The following is a 20580-nucleotide window of genomic DNA, read 5'->3' as shown; positions in this document are numbered from 1 at the left end:
CTTGTGCAGGTCTACAATCTTGTCCCTGATGTCCTTTGACAGCTCTTTGCCCATGATGGTGAAATTTGAAAGCAAAAAAAAAAATTCAAATACTTATTTTACTACTGTAATATTTAAAATACAGTCTTGGCAGGCTGGCTTTTTTAATGACAGAAGAGACTGTGTATGTATTATTTCATACAGTGCGGAAAATAACTATTTGATCCCCTGCAGACTTTGTAAGTTTGCCCACTTACAAAGAAATGAAGTGTCTATAATTTTTATCATAGGTGTATTTTAATTGATAGAGACAGAATATCAACCAAAAATCCAGAAAAAACACATGATACAAATGTTATACATTGAATTGCAGTTCAGTGATTAAAATATGTATTTGATCCCCTACCAACCAACAATAATGTGCTCATGTGGTACACAGATTAGTCCTGTCAATTTAAGAAGGTGCTCCTAACGACAAATAACGATGAATCTTTCCTCCATTCAAACCTCACCATCATGGGCAAAGAGCTGTCAAACACCAGGGACAAGATTGTAGATCTGCACAAGGCTGGAATGGGCTACAAGACCATCAGCAAGAAGATTGGTGAGAAGGAGAACTGGTGGAGCGACTATTTGCAAATGGAAGAAATACAAAATAACTATCAATCTCCATCAGTCTGGAGCTCCATGCAAGATTTCGACGTAGCCCCCCTGAGAGATATGAGTGGATGTACTGCTGTAAGCCCTGCACCCTTTGAGGACGTGCTTAGAATGAAACACGTCAGGGGACTACAGCATCTGGACATCTAGCCACCGCTGGTGGCCATCCTGAATCATTGCGGTCAGTACCATTTGTTTTATCTCTGCTTCTGGAAATAAAGTACATTTATGCAGTATCTCGCTATGTGATGTTCCTTATTGGGCTCTCTTTATGAGTGCCACCCTTCGCAGTACCAATCTTAAAGAGGGACCCCAGATGTGTATGAGTACCTGATGAACCAGGGAGCCTTGCCATGATGGATGACCAGAAGGGATTAGAGAGCGCAGTTTGACCTGAATGCAGATGACCTAGATGTACCTGCTGTGAGGGGAAACTTCTTTCATGCGTATTTTAAACGCACTTCTGGTGAGTGCACATTTCACTTATCTCCTGTTCACCTTGGATCACTTACCCTTACTGGCAAAGGAGACTTGGCAGAATTTGCACATCAAATCCCTTTGTGCCTTGGACGCTAGATTGAACATTGATTTCTATCACTAATGAAATGATATGATCTAACACCACTATTTGCACATTTTATATATATTGCAAAATTGTGTTTATATTGATATTTTACTACCTCTATTTATAGCGCTGCACCTTTATTATTTTTATGTTGTCTTGGAAGGTTGTGTTGGTTGCCTTTTTGGTGTTCTAGCAGCTTATATTATTTTCTGTTATAGTAAGCGCTCGCTATACAACCTATACATTTGGAACCACAGTCACCAAACAAACCATAGGTAAAACAATATGTCGCCATGGATTGAAATCCTACAGCGCCCAAAAGGCCCCCCTCCTCAAGAAGGCACATGTAGAGGTCCATCTGAAGTTTGCCAATGAACATCTAAATGATTCAGAGAATAATTGGGAGAAAGTGTTGTGGTCAGATGAGACCAACATTGAGCTCTTTGGCATTAGGATGACTTGCCATGTTTGGAGGAAGGAAAATGCTGACTACAACCCTTAGAACATCATCCCTACAGTCAAGCACGGAGGTGGAAATATTATGCTTTGGGGCTGTTTCTCAGCTAAAGGTACAGGCTGACTTTGTCACATTGAGGAGCCAATGGATGGGGCCATGTATTGTAAAATCTTAGATGAGAACCTTCTTCCCTCAGCCATAACACTGAAGATGGGTCGTGGATGGGTCTTCCAGCATGACATTGAAACAAAACATCCCACCACGGCAACAAAGGAGTAGTTCAAGAAGAAGCACATTAAGGTCATGGTCTCCAGACTTTAATCCTATAGAAAATTTATGGAGGGAGCTGAAACTTCAAGCTGCCAAGCGACAGTCAAGAAACCTTAAGGATTTAGAGAAGATCTGTAAAGAAGAGTGGACCAAGATCCCTCCTGAGATGTGCGCAAACCTGGTAACCAACTACAAGAAATGTCTTGCCTCTGAGCTTGTCGACAAGGGTTTCTCCACCAAGTAACAAGTCATATTTTCCTTGGGGATCAAATATTTATTTTACTCACTGAACTGCAACTCAATTTATAACATTTGTATCATGTATTTTCTGGATTTTCGGTTGATCTTCAGTATCTATTATTTAAAATACACCTCTGATAAAAATTATAGAACCTTCACTTCTTTGTAAGTCGGAAAACTTACAAAATCTGCAGTGACTCAAATAATTATTTTCCCCACTGTATATCCAAGCAAAAAAGTATTAGGGCAGGATCACAGCTTGCAGCACCTTCCTTCCAAAGGCCTATTCTTGACTTGAGAGCAGGTCCAAACGGATTGACGAAGGTTTGGAAACTGGACCGCTGCGGCTTGCAGATCTGAAGTGGAAGAGCTCCAACCCTTTCTGCCCAAGTTATAGTTACTGCTCTTGTTGAGTGAGCCTTGATTTTCGTTGGGGGTACCACAGAAGATGCTCCATATGCTACTATGGTTGCAGACTTCATCCACCTTGCAATAGTATTTTTTGAGGCTCTCTTGCTTTTGTTGGGCCCAGAGAAGAGTACAAAACAAACTAGAAGTGAATCTCCAGTCTTTAGTGAGTTCAATGTAAGCAATCATGCATCTCCTAACATTCAGTTTATTGAATTCTGCTTCTCCTGCACTCTTGGGATCTCCACAAAAAGAAGGAACTATGATCTTCTCAGGCCGGTGAAAATCTGATGCCACCTTAGGGAGAAAAGCTGGATCCAGGGAAATAATAACCTTTCTTGTAGTATAATGCAAAATAGTTCTGCTATCAAGAGAGCCTGAATTTTGGCGACTCTCTTAGCCGAAACTAGGGGCACTAGAAGGAATATTTTCAGGGTTAACATTCTGACAGGGCAGACATCCAATGGCTCAAAGGGTTCTTTACAAAAGATGTAGATAAATCCCATTATGGGAATCGGTCACTTTTTGGAGTTCTTGTTCTTCCATCATGGGGTGTTTTAATGAGCCTACATCCTCGAAAGAGAACTCTGATTTTTTTGAAACTTTAAATAAAAAGACATCTAATTTGGGGCACTTTTCCCAAAGACCAATGTCTTCCTTCTTGAAGGGGAACCTTCTTTTCAAATTTTTGGGAAAAAAGACTCTCCTCTGACTCCTTAGACTCTTGGATAGCATTTTTCAAAGTAGCATGATTAGGGAATGTTCTGGCTTGTTTAGCCTGGGGCCCTACATACAATTGATCCTGGACTGACAGCTCTTTACATTCTTCCCTCTCCAATTCCAGCGTGTCATAGACCGCTTTAAGCAATTCTTTCATTTCTTCAGATGAAAAAAGAAATCTTTGGACCTTGCTTACTTTTTCTTCTCTGAGCGCTTCTTCTGACTGATTCGGATCTGGAACTTTCCTGCATTTTCTTCAGTGTACCCTGCTCCTGAATCACTTCGGTGGTGTTGGAGCAACAGAAGCTGTATTAGCTTTGGAGCTACTGGGAAGGGCTCCTTGTACAACAGAATCATGCGTAAGAGATCTGAAAGATTGCGTAATCTCTTTCCTCATGCTCAAAACACAGAAAATGCTGTACAATAGACCCTCAAAAACTATGTGCAGTCCAAAACCCACAAGTCCAATCTTTAAATCTGTCTCCCACCTTCCTTTGGGAAAGATATATTAAAAAGCTTCCTTTTTTCTGAATATTGGTAAGGGTATGCATTCCTTATCTAGAAGTGTCACAGTGTTGGTTGAATGAAAGCACTGAAGAGTGATTCACATTCACGTGGCTTTTCACTTTTTGGCTTCACAGTTTTTTTCATTTTTGTTCACTTTTTCACTGATTTAATGTGATTGGGTATTCACTTGAATAAAGTCACTATTATTTGGATATATATAAAAGGATAATGCACTATGTGAATATTTTTTTCTGTTTGAGGTACACTAACGGAGGAATTTTTTGAAACACAAGAAGAAGTTGATTTAAAGATTGGACTTGTGGGTTTTGGACTGCACATAGTTTTTGAGGGTCTATTGTACAGCATTTTCTGTGTTTTGATTTTTGTACATCTTTGGGGGTGAAGGTGTTGGTAGTGCTGTGGGGAATTGTATTTAATTAATTTTTTAGGAGAGTGGTTTTTCATTTTTCTTTCCTCATGCTGTCTAAGAAACCTTTAAATAGAGCATGCCTCATTATTGAAAAGATTGTCCAGGCAGTCCTGACAGACTTTTCTTCCAGGTTGAAGATAGCTGTACATCTCTTTCTGAGTGGGTCTCCTTTGTTCTCTTTTTGTTTCCGAACTTTGTCCTGAAAAGTGCAGGACAAAAGATGTTCAGGAGCTTTTTGTAACGGGAGCTTAAAGGTGTACATAGATGCCTCCTCAAGTCTGCAGTGAGAATCGCAGGCTGGAGTTGTTGATCCAGTGGCACCATGAGATACAGAGACCCCATCCTCGGTTCTGGAGTGCTGGCCACATACTACTATTTCCAAGATGGCCACTGCGCGCTTTCCAGTCTCCCGACGTCACTTCTGCCCGAAGCAACATCCTCGCTGCTCACCTGCTGTCTCTGGTGCTCGAGCTGCACAGGAAGAACACCTCCATCCAGAGCCAGAAGAAAGGAGCGTCCCTTGAGAAGAAGCTCACGAGTCCCCAAATCCCACTGCTAGTGTACCTCCATCCTAGGGATAATCTGAGGACCCATAGCTGCTACCATTTAGGAAAAGGGGCCCCTATAGCAGACACATTCCCCAGCAGGGGAAACACCGAAAGGCCAGAGCTAGCTGTTACCCCCAGGTTCACTGCCCGTTGCCAGGATATAGTAGCAAGGAGGGCACTGCCACCTAGCATGTAGGCCAGACAAAAAAAAAAAAGTCTTCTTGTGACCTGTCTAGGCCAGAAGGAAACACAAATAATGTGGGCCTGTCAGTGGTGGCATGCCTTTTATAATGTGGATCAGGTGTTTCTTTAGCTAGGTGGGTGGAGCCTCTCTCTGTAGGCTGTCCTGGAGGATGACTCTGGAAAGCATTCTGCTGCTACTAAATGTCTTAATGATTGCAGATGCAGGTAGCTTGTATGCCAAGACAGTCTGTCAGGCATAATATTATATTGCAGTCCTGTCTAAAAATCTGCAAGCCATTTTACATATGTTTTTCTTTAAATAAAATTTTTGATTCACGTCTGATATGTACTAGATTCAACCTTTATAAGTACATATATTTCTTCAGTTATTCTGAGAGTGGATTTCCCCTAACCATGTAGTTGCTTATTTATGTTTACCAATACATATAATAATTCAAAAATATTTTTTGTAAAACTTGTGTGATGTTAATGTTAAGTCAAAGGTTTTTATTGTGCAGTTTGTTTAACATTCTGTCTATTAATTGAATGATTTAAATAAAAGAAAAAATGGCATATTGAGGTTTTTATCTAAATATTTGAAACAATAATCAGCTAGCTGATTATGAAAATAATAGTGCAGCCCTGGCAAAAGGTTTGACACAAATATTAATTTTCACAAAGTCTGCTTATGAAGAGAGATCAGATGAATTGCAATTAATTGCAAAGTCCCTCTTTGCCATGAAAATGAACTTAATCCCCCCTCTCAAAAAAAACATTTCCACTGCAGTACAGCCCTGCCACAAAAGGACCAGCTGACATCAGTGACGTCAGTGATTCTCTCGTTAACACAGGTGCCAGTGTTGAAGAAGACAAGGCTGGAGATCACTCTCTCATGCTGATTAGTTAGAATAACAAACTGGAAGCTTTAAAAGGAGGGTGGTGCTTGAAACCATTGTTCTTCCTCTGTTAACCATGGTTACTTGCAAGGAAACACGTGCAGTCATCATTGCTTTGCACAAAAAGGGATTCACAAGAAAGGATATTGCTGCTACTAAGATAGCACCTAAATCAACCATTTATTGGATCATCAAGAACTTCAAGAAGAGAGGTTCATCTGTTGTGAAGAAGACTTCAGGGGGCCCAAGAAAGTCCAGCAAGTGCCAGGAACGTCCCCTAAAGTTGATTCAGCTGTGGGATCGGGGCGCCACCAGTGCAGAGCTTGCTCAGGAATGGCAGCAGGAGGTGTGAATGCATCTGCATGCTCAGTGAGGCAAAGACTTTTGGAGGATGGCCTGGTATCAAGAAGGGCAGCAAAGAAGCCACTTCTCTCCAGAAAAAAACATCAGGAACAGACTGATATTCTGCAAAAGGTACAGGGATTGGACTGCTGAAGACTGGGGTAAAGTCATTTTCTCTGATGAATCCCCTTTCCAATTGTATGGGGCATCCAGAAAAAACCATGTCCGGAGAAGAAAAGGTGAGCGCTACCATTAGTCCTGTGTGATGCCAACAGGAAAGCATCCCGAGACCACGCATGTGTGTGGTTGCTTCTCAGCCAAGGAAGTGGGCATGAATTAAGAATGGTACAAAAATATCCTCCGAGAGCAACTTTTCCCAGCCATCCAAGAACAGTTTGGTGAAGAACAATGCCTTTTCCAGCATGATGCAGCACCTTGCCATAAGGCAAAAGTGATAACTAAGGTGCTTGCAGAACAAAACATCGAAATTTTTGGTCCATGGCCAGGAAACTCCCCAGACCTTGCAGTCAATCCTCCAGAGGTGAGTGAACAAAAAAAACCCCTCAAATTCTTACAAACTCCAAGCATTGATTATGCAAGAATGGGCTGCCATCAGTCAGGATGTGGCCCAGAAAGTGACTGACAGCATGACCCATTGCATAGGTCTTGAAAAAGGGGGGTCAACACTGCAAATATTGACTCTTTGCATAAACATAATGTAATTGTTAATAAAAGCCTTTGACACTTATGAAATGCTTGTAATTATACTTCAGTATACCATAGTAACATCTGCCCAAAAGATCAAAAACACTGAAGCAGCAGATTTTGTGAAAATTAATATTTGTGTCATTCTCAAAACGTTTGGTCAGGGCTGTATGTTCTAAACAGAGCAAAAAAAATGGTTGGAAACAAGGAAACAGCTAGGGACTCAAAAGCTGCAATATTTTCCATTGTTGTTCTTGGATTACGAACAAAGAACTACAGAACTTGAGGGGGCTTTACATCCCCCCTTGCTAGCTTTACCACCTTTTACTTGCCTGTCTCTGTGATACTGTTTATGTTTGGCCTAGTTTACTTAAGAACTAATATTACAGTAGGCCACCAATCAATGTCTTTTCCATTAGTGCCTTGCATGCACAGTCATAGATGGCCCAACCAGTTCACAAGAGGGCATAGATCACAGCTAAGGAAATGGGTCACCCTCTGATCTGAGGTAAGCAAAAGGGGATATAGTTATAGTGTATTATTGATAGATAAAAATGGACTTGTGTGTCTCAAACTATGAGGCTTCTGATTAGTTGTAGGGAATATTATATTTTTGGTCTACTCAGGTGATTTAGGCTACTTTGGTCATATGTTGTTTTCAAACTATGTACCGTTATATGTTTTGAGTAAAATCGAGGAGGGGGAGCAGTTAGGATTGATCAGTGTAAAAGAAAATCAATTCTTTAACCCTAATTTAACTTTTTTCACTCTCATCAATCCACCCCTATGGAGGTAATGTCAATAAATTAATTGTATTAAATGGTTCTTTGCAGTAAAAAAATAAAAAAAATTAAAAAAAACAGCACTGAGGGACATTTATAGGATTTCATTGATGACCTTCATTTCTAAAAAAAACTAGTTACCTGGCTGTTGTGCTGAATATCTCTGAAACACTTTGTAAATCTGACCTTGACCAAATAAGCATAGAAGCAAGAGAAAGCCAGGTATCTCTAGAGCAAATTCAATTCCTCTCAGATATATACTGGTGCTCACAAACCATTTTAAGAGGTATACTTTCTCTCAAGAACAAGTTTAAAGTGGTTGTAAAGGCTCAAGGTTTAATACCTTCATGTATTCTATGTATGAAGGTAAAAAACCTTGGATGTGCAGCATCCACTCCAGCCCCCCCTAATACTCACCTAAGCCCCCTCTTGATCCAGCGATGTTCACGCTCCTTGCTGGCGTTACGTCCGATCCAGCTCCATCTTGCTTTCCACGCTGGTCACTGTGGCGGACGGCTGCATTCGGATGTTTCAGCTCCACAGTCCAGCTACACATAGACTGTCTGGATTTCAAATAACACAAGAAATACATCCGGACGAATTACTGACATGCCTGTCTCTGTTCATCTTCTAGTGAGTTGCCAACTGTATGTTTTTAATAAACTCCACTACTAATGTTGCACTTAGTCTGGCACCCCTCTGATCTCAAACTCCAGCTCACACTTTATAAGCAATTACAGCGTACAGTTTTTTTTTCCTTTTGGGATAAAGGTTTTACTTAAACAAATAAAAGGTCATCATTGTCAGTGGTAAAACTCTAATCCTTAACCCTGTAACTGCTACATCTGCAAGACAGCTTTTTCTTTGAAAAACAACAGATTCACTGGCAGGATCACTAGGTGAAAATATAGGAAAGAAAAGTAATGCAGCCATCATTTCAAAGAATTGGTAAGCGGCAATATAATAAATGTTTGCTTTTGAGTTTATTACCACTTTAATTAATAAAAGTAATAAAAGTACAAGAGAAGTATGGCCAAAGCTTTTTTGTGGGTCACAGGACTGCACTTTGGCTTTCCTGCGACACAAAATTAGCTGATAGCACCGATATAGGACAGCTGCAGCATCACACCAATGCTGCAGCATACAGGTACTGTACGTATTTGTGGTTATTTTAAGTACCCCAGTAATAGCAAAATAAAAGTATGTAATTAAAAAATTTTAAAGGGATTTATTGTAGTTACATTTTTAACACTGTGATATTCTATATCATTGATGTTTGCACAAAATTCTTAAATTAAACAGAGTGTGTGGATTTGATTAGTAGCACTCATAAGAAACACGTTTTTGGCTATGCTGCAGGAGAATGCAGTTTATGGCATTGGGTACTGTGAAACTACATAACTTATTTCTTGAAACTGCTATAAATAGACACTATAGTATGATGAAAAAAATCTCTATCTAAAAGCTGGTTTTACTGCCTATATTTGTGCTAATCCAGAAAAGACCAGACTGGAGAGCAGACTAAGGGGAAATACACCTGCTCAACTGGAAGGGAAAAAGAGCAAATTACATGATGAAATTTTACATGAAACTTTTTATCAATGTCATAGCACCCAACATGCACAAATGTTATTTTCAAAGGAATGCATGCCTCTCTAAAACAAAGTTCAATGTTCCACATAAAACTGGAGTAAGTTAAACAGTAACAGCTCTTTCAGCCCTTGGTTAACCTAGGTTCACACCCAAGCATTTTCTGCAGCATTTTGTAGAAATGCAGTACAGTCCACTTAACATGAATTCCTATGGGACATGTTCACATCTGCACGTTTTCCCCGGTGCATTTTTTCGAAAGAGCCAGGGACTTTTTTGAACACAAAAAGTTGCGTTTTTGGTTCTATAGACTTCTATGGAAACGCTGCAGAAAAGCATGTAGTGCATTATTTCTGCATTTTAAATCTGCCTAGCAACAAGAAAAATAAAAAATAAATGAAAAAAAAACCCCAACAAACGCAAAATGCATCAAAAGCGTGTAAAAAACGTAAAGGAAAGGCAATGCAGAAACGGCTCAAACGCAATCTGCACAGGTGTGAACCTAACCTTAGGGAAGAACAGGGGGTTCATAATTATCATAATTCACTGCTGAAAACAAATTAATTGCAAACATTTCTCATGTCTTAAAGGTATTATAACTATATCTTAATAAATGTGTTCATGATTCTACCAGATTGCTTGGAAAACATGTCATACTGAACCAAGTATACAGCTGTTCACAACCAATTTTTATGCAGACATCTATGAAACTGGCTTCACTTTCATACAGCTTTTTTCTAGTAAAATTATTATGTAAATCCGATACAGTATGAATGCATGCGTGGGAGTTTAAATTTAAATAATGTATTCTTGTTGTATGGCTATTTTCATAAAAGATCACATCTATAAATGGTGATTATAAAATATCCTTGTACTTCAAATATTTCAATAACCTCACCAATAGACTGTTAGATGTTGGGACAGAATCAAGGATGAGATCCAGTTCATCACCAATAATTTCATCACGTAAATTTGACACTGGAAACAGAGCAGACGTTTCACTGCTGGAAAGGGCTGAAGGGAAAAGTCCTACTTCGGGTACAGCTGCAGGGAGCACATTAGGGGAGAGAGATGACACTGGAGTGGGAGATTGTTCTCTTAATAATTCAGTTTTAATACTATGCGAAGAGAAGGGTGGAGGAGGGGATTTACAGTCATCCACTTCAGGTAAATCTAAAATAGAGCAGAGATAATCATCTTAAAATAAATAATGCAATATAAACTTCTGATGTGATCCTTTTAGTACATCTAAAAGCTGAACTCTACAAAAATTCTCCCTTGCAGTAAGGCTGCCCCTGCACCGCAAGGGTTAAATGATCATCTAGAGTGCAGGATAAGAGGTTTTAATTACACAAGCTTCCATTTTTGTGGATTCCTCTGCGCAGCAAGACTGGTACCTGCAGCCTCTTCTCCCCTATTCTGTGGCAGATGCCCTTGACGTAATCAAGACCCATGGAAGGGCCATAACCCTGAACTTGACGTGGGTAAATTGAAGAACAGTCCGCTGCCAGAGCATAGGGGAGCACCGTATCTGGTAAGTAAAACTGCTGTTCCTATCACCTAGATCTGAACGAGCACTTAACCTTTGCAAGTGGATCGGTTTTTACTTTTCTTGAAGTTGGGCTTTAACTGCATTCTGTTTAAGAACAAAGTGAATGTATAGTAAAGGAAATTCTTATATCACTATGTCTTTATTTGGCCACATATATTAGGCTAAGATGCAAAGCTACTGTTTTTAAAGAAGAGCGCCAGACTCATCTGAAAAATAAAGTCAGCAGCTACAAAAACTGTAGCTACTGACTTTTAAAAAACAGCCACTCACCTGTCTTACGATCCAGCGCTGTGTTCACACCAGCAGGGTTCACTGGCCGTCCTCTCTCCATTAAGTGTGGGCACCTGGCTATGACATCTTGCAGCCTCACAGCTGGGTGCCCACTGTGAATGTGTGAGCAGCCTTGCGCATTGCAAATGGTCCCTTGTTTTCTGGGATCTGTCACGTGTCCCAAAAGACTATGGGGGGGGACAACAACTTTTGCTTCTGATCGTCTGGGCAGTTGGAGCAGAAGTGGGAGCCAGTACCTGTCAAAATCAGGTAGCCTCTCCCAAAAGATGCAAATGCCTCAAGGGGAGTGAGGGACTAGTCCTTAAAGCGGAACTTCCCCTTTTGGGCAGAGCTCCGCTTTAAATCTAGTTATAAAGACAAGGTCAAATTTTTGTCCCAGTAAAAATGGTGGGATTGGGCCAAGTATGCTCCCTGTACAGTGGAAAGAAAAATTTAAGCAATAATTATAACAGGGAAATATAAACCTGAAAGAAAAAAATAATAACATACATACCAGGTTCTAGTTCATCTGCAACATAATCTGTCTTCTGTAATAAAAAGAAATGTATAAAAAAACGGAAGAAGCAAACAATCTATTGATTTAGGTCTGATAGAAGCAGTCACTCATTGGCCCACTGATACTTGATAGTTGTTATGGACCATAGAAACTAAATATATTAATTAAAGCCCAAACCCAGGAATATAAAAAATCCACCCTTGCAGTGGGGCTCCCAAGCAATGAAGGGGATGAATGCTTGTTTTATTTAGGGGGCACAGCACTGGCTGTGTTATTTACCTGTGTCCCTGCTTCATTGCTCTGGTCTGTGAATGGAACCTCAACATCAACATGGACAATATGTTGTATGTACAATATGGGGACCTTTCCCTGTATGCTACATGGAGAAGCCTGGAGTGCAATGCAGCTGTGGCGGACCGATCACAGCACTGGTGGTAGCAAAGAATAAGGTAATTCTCCTTATTCCACTGCCCTAGACATGATGAACATTTATATACAAAAAATGACCAGCGCCAAGACCATGAGTTAATTGTTAAATAAATGCTGCTGCTCATTTAGTGTAAACACCAAAAAATGATATAAAACATCAAAACAGCGCAAATATAGAATACAAATTAATAAAAAATATATGATGAATACACTCCAGTGAAAAATTAAATAAAATTATATATATATATATATATATATATACAGTGAGAAAAAGAAGTATTTGAACACCCTGCGATTTTGCAAGTTCTCCCACTTAGAAATCATGGAGGGGTCTGAAATTCACATTGTAGTTGCATTCCCACTCTGAGAGACAGAATTTAAAAAAAAAATTCAGGAAATCACATTGTATGATTTTTAAATAATTTATTTGTCTTGCACTGCTGAACATAAGTATTTGAACACCTGAGAAAATCAGTGTTAATATTTGGTACAGAAGCCTTTGTTTGCAATTACAGAGGTCAAATGTTTCCTGTAGTTCTTGACCAGGTTTGCACACACTGCAACAGGGATTTTGGACCACTCCTCCACACAGATCTCCTCTAGATCTGTCGCTGAGCAACACGGAGTTTCAGCTCCCTCCAAAGATGTTCTATTGGATTTAGGTCTGGAGACTGGCTAGGCCACTCCAGAACCTTGATATGCTTCTTACGGAGCCAATCCTGGCTGTGTGCTTCGGGTCGTTGTTTCACTTTATTGAATGGGAGTGGGACTTATTAATTTTTTTATATTATATATATATATATATATTATTATTTTATTTAATCTTTCACTGGAGTGTATATTCATCATATATTTTTTATTTATTAATTTGTATTATATATTTGCGCTGTTTTGATGTTTTATATGATGAACATTTAACCCTTGCAATTAATTTTTTTTATATTTCTGGAGATGGACTTTAAATCACTGCTCTTACAGCAATCTGGCTGCTTCTTCAACGAGCTCAAACTGAAAATACCATGCAACAGAAGAACCTTTTTATTCACCTTTATGGTAGGTTGTAAGGAAAAAAATCGTAATTTTCCACATGAGATCAGGCTGCTGCTATCCAACGCTCCCAGGGGTGTAGGATATTGTGCCCCCCAATGTGCATTGTGGTCCCACATGCCAATCCCTACTTCACTACAGAATATAATAGTGATGTAGAGACAGACAGGATAAACCAAAGCGTGTCACTTTCAGTTGGTGTGTTGAGTTAGAGAATGACTGCTTCCATCATAATATAAAAAGAATTTACTTAATAAACCATCATATTCATATTTAATTATTATCAAACACAAAAACATGCATCGTTGTGGAAAGTTCAACATTTATCGCAAACATAGAAAAATAGTATTCTTAGATCCCTCCCCTAAAAAATACAGGCACATGTACCAGCTGGACTGAAAGCACTTTTCTACCATGTTACCATGCTACTTGTCTTTCGCTTTTTTTTTTTTAAATTCCTGGGGGGACATTCAGGTCTAAAGTCTTCTGTCTTTATCTGTGCACAAGAGAAGGGTCATTCTGGTGCATGCATCACAGCCTATGTGATGTGGACACAACTTGCTATCACTGGGGTCCTCTCAGGATCCAAAGAAATGATAGGAATAATATGGTCATCAAGGAGGCCAGGAAACCATGCTGGCAAGGGGACTTAGGCGAGTATAAAATGCTTCACATGGTATTATTACAAAAAATTAAACTGCAGAATGGGTTAGAGGGGGGACAAAACTGGGGGAGATGGGTTTAAAGAAAAATAGAAGGGATTTAAATGTATATGCTTCAGTTGTAACAAAGGTGACATGTACCCCGCTGGACTTAACTTATAGTAAGCCAGCATATTTTGCAAAGTGCCTGAATTCATGGAGTTCAGCTTTTAATGAACCTCTGACAAAAAATACTAACCTCCTCAGTCGCATCCATATCTGTTCCTTGTGAACCAGGCTGAAATACAAAACAATATTTTTAGAGAATGATGAACCCCAATGGTAAAAGAATAAAGGAGAGTAAAATACTGCTTACCTGAGCCCTGATATATGCTTTTCTGATTTTCAGTCCAAGTTTCATAGCTAGTTCTTGGGTTAACTTTACAACACTTTCATCCTGCATTAATAACATTTTTTTTATTAAAGGTGTTATTTTAGAAATTGTCTTCATATGAATGAGTACCTTTATTTGTTAAAGGAAATGTGCATTGCATAAACTTTTTTTTTTCTTTCTTCTGCCAGGTAAATACAAAATATTGCTTGTAAATATTTTGTATTTTCATTTTAATCTCTAGGATTCTTGTTTATCATGCTATAATTCCTTAATGAAAAAGGCAGAGTTCTACAGCTCAGGCTGAAATTTAACACAAACCTGTTTCTTCCTTTTTCTATGTACAGATGGTTCTAACTTAAGTTTCAGTTCAAAAGGGGAGGTCGTGAAGTAAACTGCTTAAAGCTGAAGTTATGGGACTCGGTACGTTACTCCAGTGGCCTGATGTCACCTTTCTTGCCCTTGCTTCCAATCGTTAATAACCCTCTTTTCCCGCCGGGTCTAGATCACCCGAGGGCATTTTCTTGGTGGGTGGCTCATGGTTTCTCACAGGTGCGACACTTTTTGATTTTTCGGTCCTTTCCCACCTGGAATGTCCTCCGGGAGTCTCGGGATGTTCCCCCAGCGGAATTTTTTCGGTACCTTCAATTGCGGCACTGGCTACTCTCGCTGAGGGCCACTTCTGCTTTCCCATATCAGACATCTGCCTTTGAACGGCTTTGCCAGCAGCGTCCGGGCGCCCCGGGCCTTATCTCCCTTCTTTACGCAGCTTTGAACAGATGCTCGTCGCACACTTCTCTTTCATATGTAGTTCAGTGGGAACGCGACCTGGGAGTGGCTGTGGATCCGGAGGACTGGAATAAAGCCTGGTCACTCATAGCTAAATGTTCGTTTAATACGACCACGCTGGAAGCAGCCTATAAGGTATTGTTTTGTTGGTATTGGGTGCCGGCTCGTTTGGCCCAGGCCAACCCTGCCTGTAGTGATCGATGTTTTCGGGGTTGTGGCCATCGTGGCGATGTACTGCATATCTGGTGGTCATGCCCGAGGTTGGTTCGTTTTTGGTCTCGTGTGTTTGGCCTCCTTTTCACTTTGTTTCATCTCTCCATACGCCGGGATGCTCGGTATGCTTTGCTTCATTGCCCCATACCGGGCCTCTTGGCTCGTCAGCAGCGATTGGCTTCCTATTTGTTTTTATCAGCCACTAGGACAATTGCCCAGGCCTGGAAGAGTCCGTTTGTACTTTTTCAGGGGGTGCGGGATCGTATGACTACTATGATGCTCAATGAACAGATGTCGAGTATATGCAATGACTCTCAACATAAATTTTTGAAAATATGGGAACCGTGGTTGCAATATGCCTTTCCCACGCTCCCCCCGGCCAGTGTAGGGAGGTGATGGAGTTTTGTATTGGCGCTCATGGACCCTTGCTCTCTGGTGTGTGTTTTTGTTTTTTCTCTTTCTTTCTTCTCTGCTTTTCTTCTTTCCTTTTCTGTTTGTTTTGATGTGACAGTGGACAGCTGTCTTTAGTTGCGATAATCTGAGTTTCACTGATGTTATTGTTACCTATGTGCCATTGATAGCCCCTACGTGGGCATACGTTTTGCCTTATTGGAATTAGAGCATTGTCTGCTCTATTATACATTTTCTATCGGTGCAATTGATAGCCCCTGCGTGGGCGTGTTTTGTTGCCTCTGTTTTATACTGTTTAAAATTAATAAAAACCATTGAAATACAAAAAAAAAAAAAAAAAAAAAAAAAAAGCTGAAGTTATTCCTTCTATTTTGCTTTTCCCTGGTCCTGTTCAACTGTGTATTTTTAACTCTCCTCCTTAAACTGCAAGGCAGCAGAGGGGGGTGCTTACATGGTGCTGTCATGAAGCTTTGTGCCCAGGACAAAAATCTATTTATTTATTATAGGTACTTATATAGCGCCATCAATTTACGCAGAGCTTTTACATATATATTGTACATTCACATTAGTCCCTAACCCTCCAGGGGACTACAATCTAAAGTCCCTAACTTACATTCATACATACACATACTAGGGACAATTTAGACAGGATCCAATTAACCTACAAGCAAGTCTTTGGAGTGTGGGAGGAAACCGGAGTACCTGGAGGAAACCCATGCAGGCACAAGGAGAACATGAAAACTCTAGGCAGGTGGTGCCGTGGTTGGGATTCAAACCAACGACCCTAGTACTGCCAGGTGGAAGTGCTAACCAATTAGCCACTGTGCTGCTGATCACTCATCATGCTTGATGAGCGGTAGCACTGCTGAACGCAACCTATTCGAGTGAAAGGGGAAGTGCCACAAATTCCCTGCAACCATGCGCAAAGCATGTGATTGCAATGCATTGGTGTGACATTTATGGTGTTAAAACAGGCAGGGGGAAGGCATTATATTGCAGTGAAGAAGCCCATGCCTTTGGCATTCAGGACATTGACATTTCTGTTCTCAGTGAGGATGAACTCTGGACACATCAGAAATTAAGACCAGGCATTGGGGCGCAAACATAGTCATTTATTATGGGTCAAGTTCCTTCAGCTATGAACCTTATTGGTCTCCTTTGATGATTATTCTTACAGCAAAAAATATATACTCACACTTCTGAGTGCTTACACATATCTGGGACTCTGTGTGGGTTTCTTTCCCCACATCTGCACATATGAGACATCCGTATCTTGCTGACTGCTTGGACTATTTCTCTCTGCCTTCCCATCTACTCTGGCTCCTGCTGTATGGCAGTCTATTAGAGTGATATACATCTGCATAGTTATTATTGACTATTCTCCTGAAGAAGCAGGCAGAGATTCCTGTGAAACATGCTGAGAAATGAAAAGTCATCTTCAATACACATATCATATTCTGCTAAGTTTGGATTCGATCACATTTGCAATGTGTAATGCATGTCTATGATGGTTGTTATCTTAATGTAATAGAATTAATTTCTATCAGAAGTATTTTAGAAGGACTTCTAGTCTTTATATACACAATATTAATAAAGTATATTAAGGGGAGTGATTCTCCCTCTTATTATTTTTTAACTAAAATGCTTCTACTTTGTATTACTGCTTGGGGCACCTAAAAAGTCCCTATGGTATTCTTTTTGTGTTTTTTTGTCTAAATTTTGTTGGATGTGGTGTACCCACTTTGGAACCAGACCCACCTAGCACAATTTCTTTGAATGTATTATTTTAGCCTAGGCCAGAAACCAGGAAGCAACTGAAAATATGTTAAAAAAACAAATCAGCTTCAATGTCAAGCAACACTTACATCTAGTATGAATTCTCATAGCTCTTCTACACAAAAGCTATTATTTTAGCAATCCATGTTCTCCAATTACAAAGTATACATAAGCAGAGTTAATTGAAAAAAAAAAAAAAGGAACAGACATGTTCCAAGCTTATCTTACCTTTGGAGCAATAAGGGAGCACTTGGCCACAGCCTCATAAGCCTCTTTGTATTTCTCCAATATAAAGAGGGCTTTAGATTTGCAGTACAGAGTTCTGAGATTTTTGTCATTTATACGCAAAGCATCCTCACAATCTCTTAAAGCATCCTCATGTAAACCCTAAAGATAACAGATAATACAATATTATTTTTAAGCCAGAACATCAAGGGGTTGTGGCCCCACTCTAAAAAAAAAAAAAAAAAAAAAGCCAGGAATAAGATCAACAGATTCAACAGCAACTGTTGTTATTTGTGAACAACTACTTTCAAGGATGAAGCACATGAAGGGCAAAATTAGAACCAAAATATCTGATGAGAATTCATGGAGATCTGCTACTACATCCATCGAAGCAGATATTAATGTTAGTTTATCAAAAAGAGTATCAAATATCGCCCTAGTTTTATGTTGCCCTCTTACTTTTGTAATTAAAAAATATAAAAAATGAGGTTTATTACTAAAAAAAAAAAAAAAAAAAAATGAGGTTTATTACTCAGATAAGTACATCTATCTATATCCGTGAATATTAACTTTATGATCTGCCCAACATTTTCTGCTCATCAGCTATGCCTTTTGTTAGTGTATTTTATGTTAAGCTCAAGAAATTTCCTCTTCTGCCAATGTGGACCAGGAAGGTCAAAAAGTTGGACACCCCTAGCTAAGACCATGCTGATCAGCTCTCATGTCAAGTAAACAATGCAAATGCAGTAGGTAAGGATCAAATCTCTGCAGACTAAACAAACAAGACTAAACAAGGTTATATGATTAATTCACAGGACACTCAAAAGGTTCCCAGGCTTAACCTTTATAGAAGGCGTAGGCAATCCTGGAGAGTTGGGAGATCTACCTGAAGAACATGAAGACATTAAAAATCATCTTTTTTCGCTTTAAAGAAATAACCTATTAATTTAAAAAGTAAGGAAGGTTTGAAAAGTTCAGAGGTAAGCAGTAATGAAGAGTTAATAAATCAGCAGTAAAGCAGAATGCAGAGGTCAGGAGAAAGCAGCACAAAGTTTAGAGGCTTGTACTAAGAAACACAGTCTACAATGGTAAGGAGTGAGTAGTAAGTAATGCAGAGTTATGGGTCAGTAGTATCATAGAGTTCAGGAATGAGTAACATCAAGTCAGTAGTAATGCAAAAAGGAAGGGTCAGAAGTAGGTAAGGCAGAGTGCAGGGGTCATAGGGGGGTGTCCGGGCTGGAAGATAGGGCAATGATTGGTGGAACAAAATGTTACACATACAGACCAAAGCTTTAATGAGACAGAACTCGACCTTGATATCAGAGCTCCATGTGTTGGTCGGTGACTCACTCATACTGCGGCTCTGACATGCATTTGAGTTGGGTCTATTGCTGTTCCTTAAATCTTGTGTTTATCCTTCTTTTTGCTTCCCTTCTAACCATTCAATCTCCTCCTGTGCCTTATCATCATGACTCTTCAAACACGTTTGAGGAAAGACATGCAGATCTCTAAGCTTATGACTGCATGTTGGTGTTTGAAATATACAGTTGTGTTAAAAATAATAGCAGTGTGTTGAAAAAAGTGAATAAAGCTCAATATCCTTCTAATAGCTTTTATTTCCATACACACAAATGCATTGGGAACACTACACATTCTATTCCAAATCAAAACATGAAGAAAAATATATCAAATTTGTGTTGTTCCTCTAAAAAAAATTGAAGAAAAGTGAATATTAGACTGTTCAAATAAAATAGCAGTGTTTGTATTCTTCTTTACAAACTCAAACATTCACTATATAAACTGAAAAACGTTTGAAGATTTTGCTCTCCTTTGAATCACTTAATGAATATTTAGTTGTATAAGCACTGTTTCTGAGAACTGCTGTACATCTGTGTTGCATGGAGTCAACCAACTTCTGGCACCTGTGAACAGGTATTCCAGCCCAGGATGATTGGACTACATTCCACAGTTCTTCTTTATTTCTTGATTTTGCCTCAGAAACTGCATTTTTGATGTCACCCCACAAGTTTTCTATTGGATTAAGATCCGGGGATTGGGCTGGCCACTCCATAACGTCAATCTTGTTGGTCTGGAACCAAGATGTTGCACGTTTACTGGTGTGTTTGGGGTCGTCTTGTCAGAACCCCCATTTCAAGGGCATTTCCTCTTCAGCATAAGGCAGCATGACCTCTTCAAGTATTCTGATGTATTCAAACTGACCCATGATCCCTGGTATGCGACAAATAGGCCCAACACCGTAGTATGAGAAACATCCCCATATCATGATGCTTGCGCAACCATGCTTCACTTTCTTCACAGCGTAGTGTGGCTTGAATTGAGTGTTTGGGGGTCGTCTGACAAACTGTCTCCGGCCAGTAGACGCAAAAAGAACAATCTTACTTTCATCATTCCACAAAATGTTGCGCTTTTTTCTCTTTAGGCCAGTGCTCTTTGGCAAATTGTAACCTCTTCAGAACGTCTTTTTTTCAACAGTGGGACTTTGCGGGGGCTTCTTGCAGATAGCTTGGCTTCACATAGGCGTCTTCTAATTCTAACAGTACTCACAGGTAACTTTAGACCTTCTTTGATCTTCCTGGAGCCGATTGTTGGCTGAGTCCTTGCCATTTTGGCTATTCTTCTATCCATTCGAATGGTAGTTTTTTGCTTTCTTCCACGTCTTTCAGGTTTTGGTTGCCATTTTAAAGCATTTGTGATCATTTTAGCTGAGCAGCCTATCATTTTCTGCACTTCTTTATATGTTTTCCCCTCTCCAATCAACTTTTTAATCAAGGTACACTGTTCTTCTGAACAATGTCTGGAACGACCCATTTTCCTCAGAATTTCAGAGAGAAATGCACTGTAACCAGCATGTACAACATTTGCTGCCTTCCTTCCTTAAATAAGGGCAATAATTGCCACCTGTTTTTCAAAGAATGAATGACCTCACTAATAGAACTCCACACTGCTATTATTTTGAACATGCCCCTTTCAATTAGTGATTCAATTACACAGAATCAGCAGCATGCATGTCATGACT

At 39.7% G+C, this 20580-nt stretch overlaps 1 protein-coding gene across 1 annotated transcript in view; it reads right to left on the bottom strand.

Annotated features, from left to right (window-relative positions):
- ZC3H7A (zinc finger CCCH-type containing 7A) overlaps positions 1–20580 on the bottom strand; it is a 113549-nt gene that overhangs the window by 73546 nt on the left and 19423 nt on the right. Inside the window, exons 5-9 of the mRNA XM_089669933.1 lie at positions 17547–17705; positions 14115–14195; positions 13998–14036; positions 11619–11652; positions 10181–10455 (exon numbers count right to left, since the gene is read on the bottom strand). Coding sequence (XP_089526059.1) covers positions 10181–10455; positions 11619–11652; positions 13998–14036; positions 14115–14195; positions 17547–17705 — 588 coding nt within the window. The remainder of the gene's footprint in view (positions 1–10180; positions 10456–11618; positions 11653–13997; positions 14037–14114; positions 14196–17546; positions 17706–20580) is intronic.

Source organism: Staurois parvus, unplaced genomic scaffold (genome assembly GCF_062004578.1).
Source record: "Staurois parvus isolate SC_StPar_1 unplaced genomic scaffold, SC_StPar_1.0 ptg000084l, whole genome shotgun sequence".
Taxonomy (NCBI): Eukaryota; Metazoa; Chordata; class Amphibia; order Anura; family Ranidae; genus Staurois; species Staurois parvus.
The sequence above is the reverse complement of the archived record's forward strand: the minus strand, read 5'-3'. Positions and strand labels throughout refer to the sequence as shown.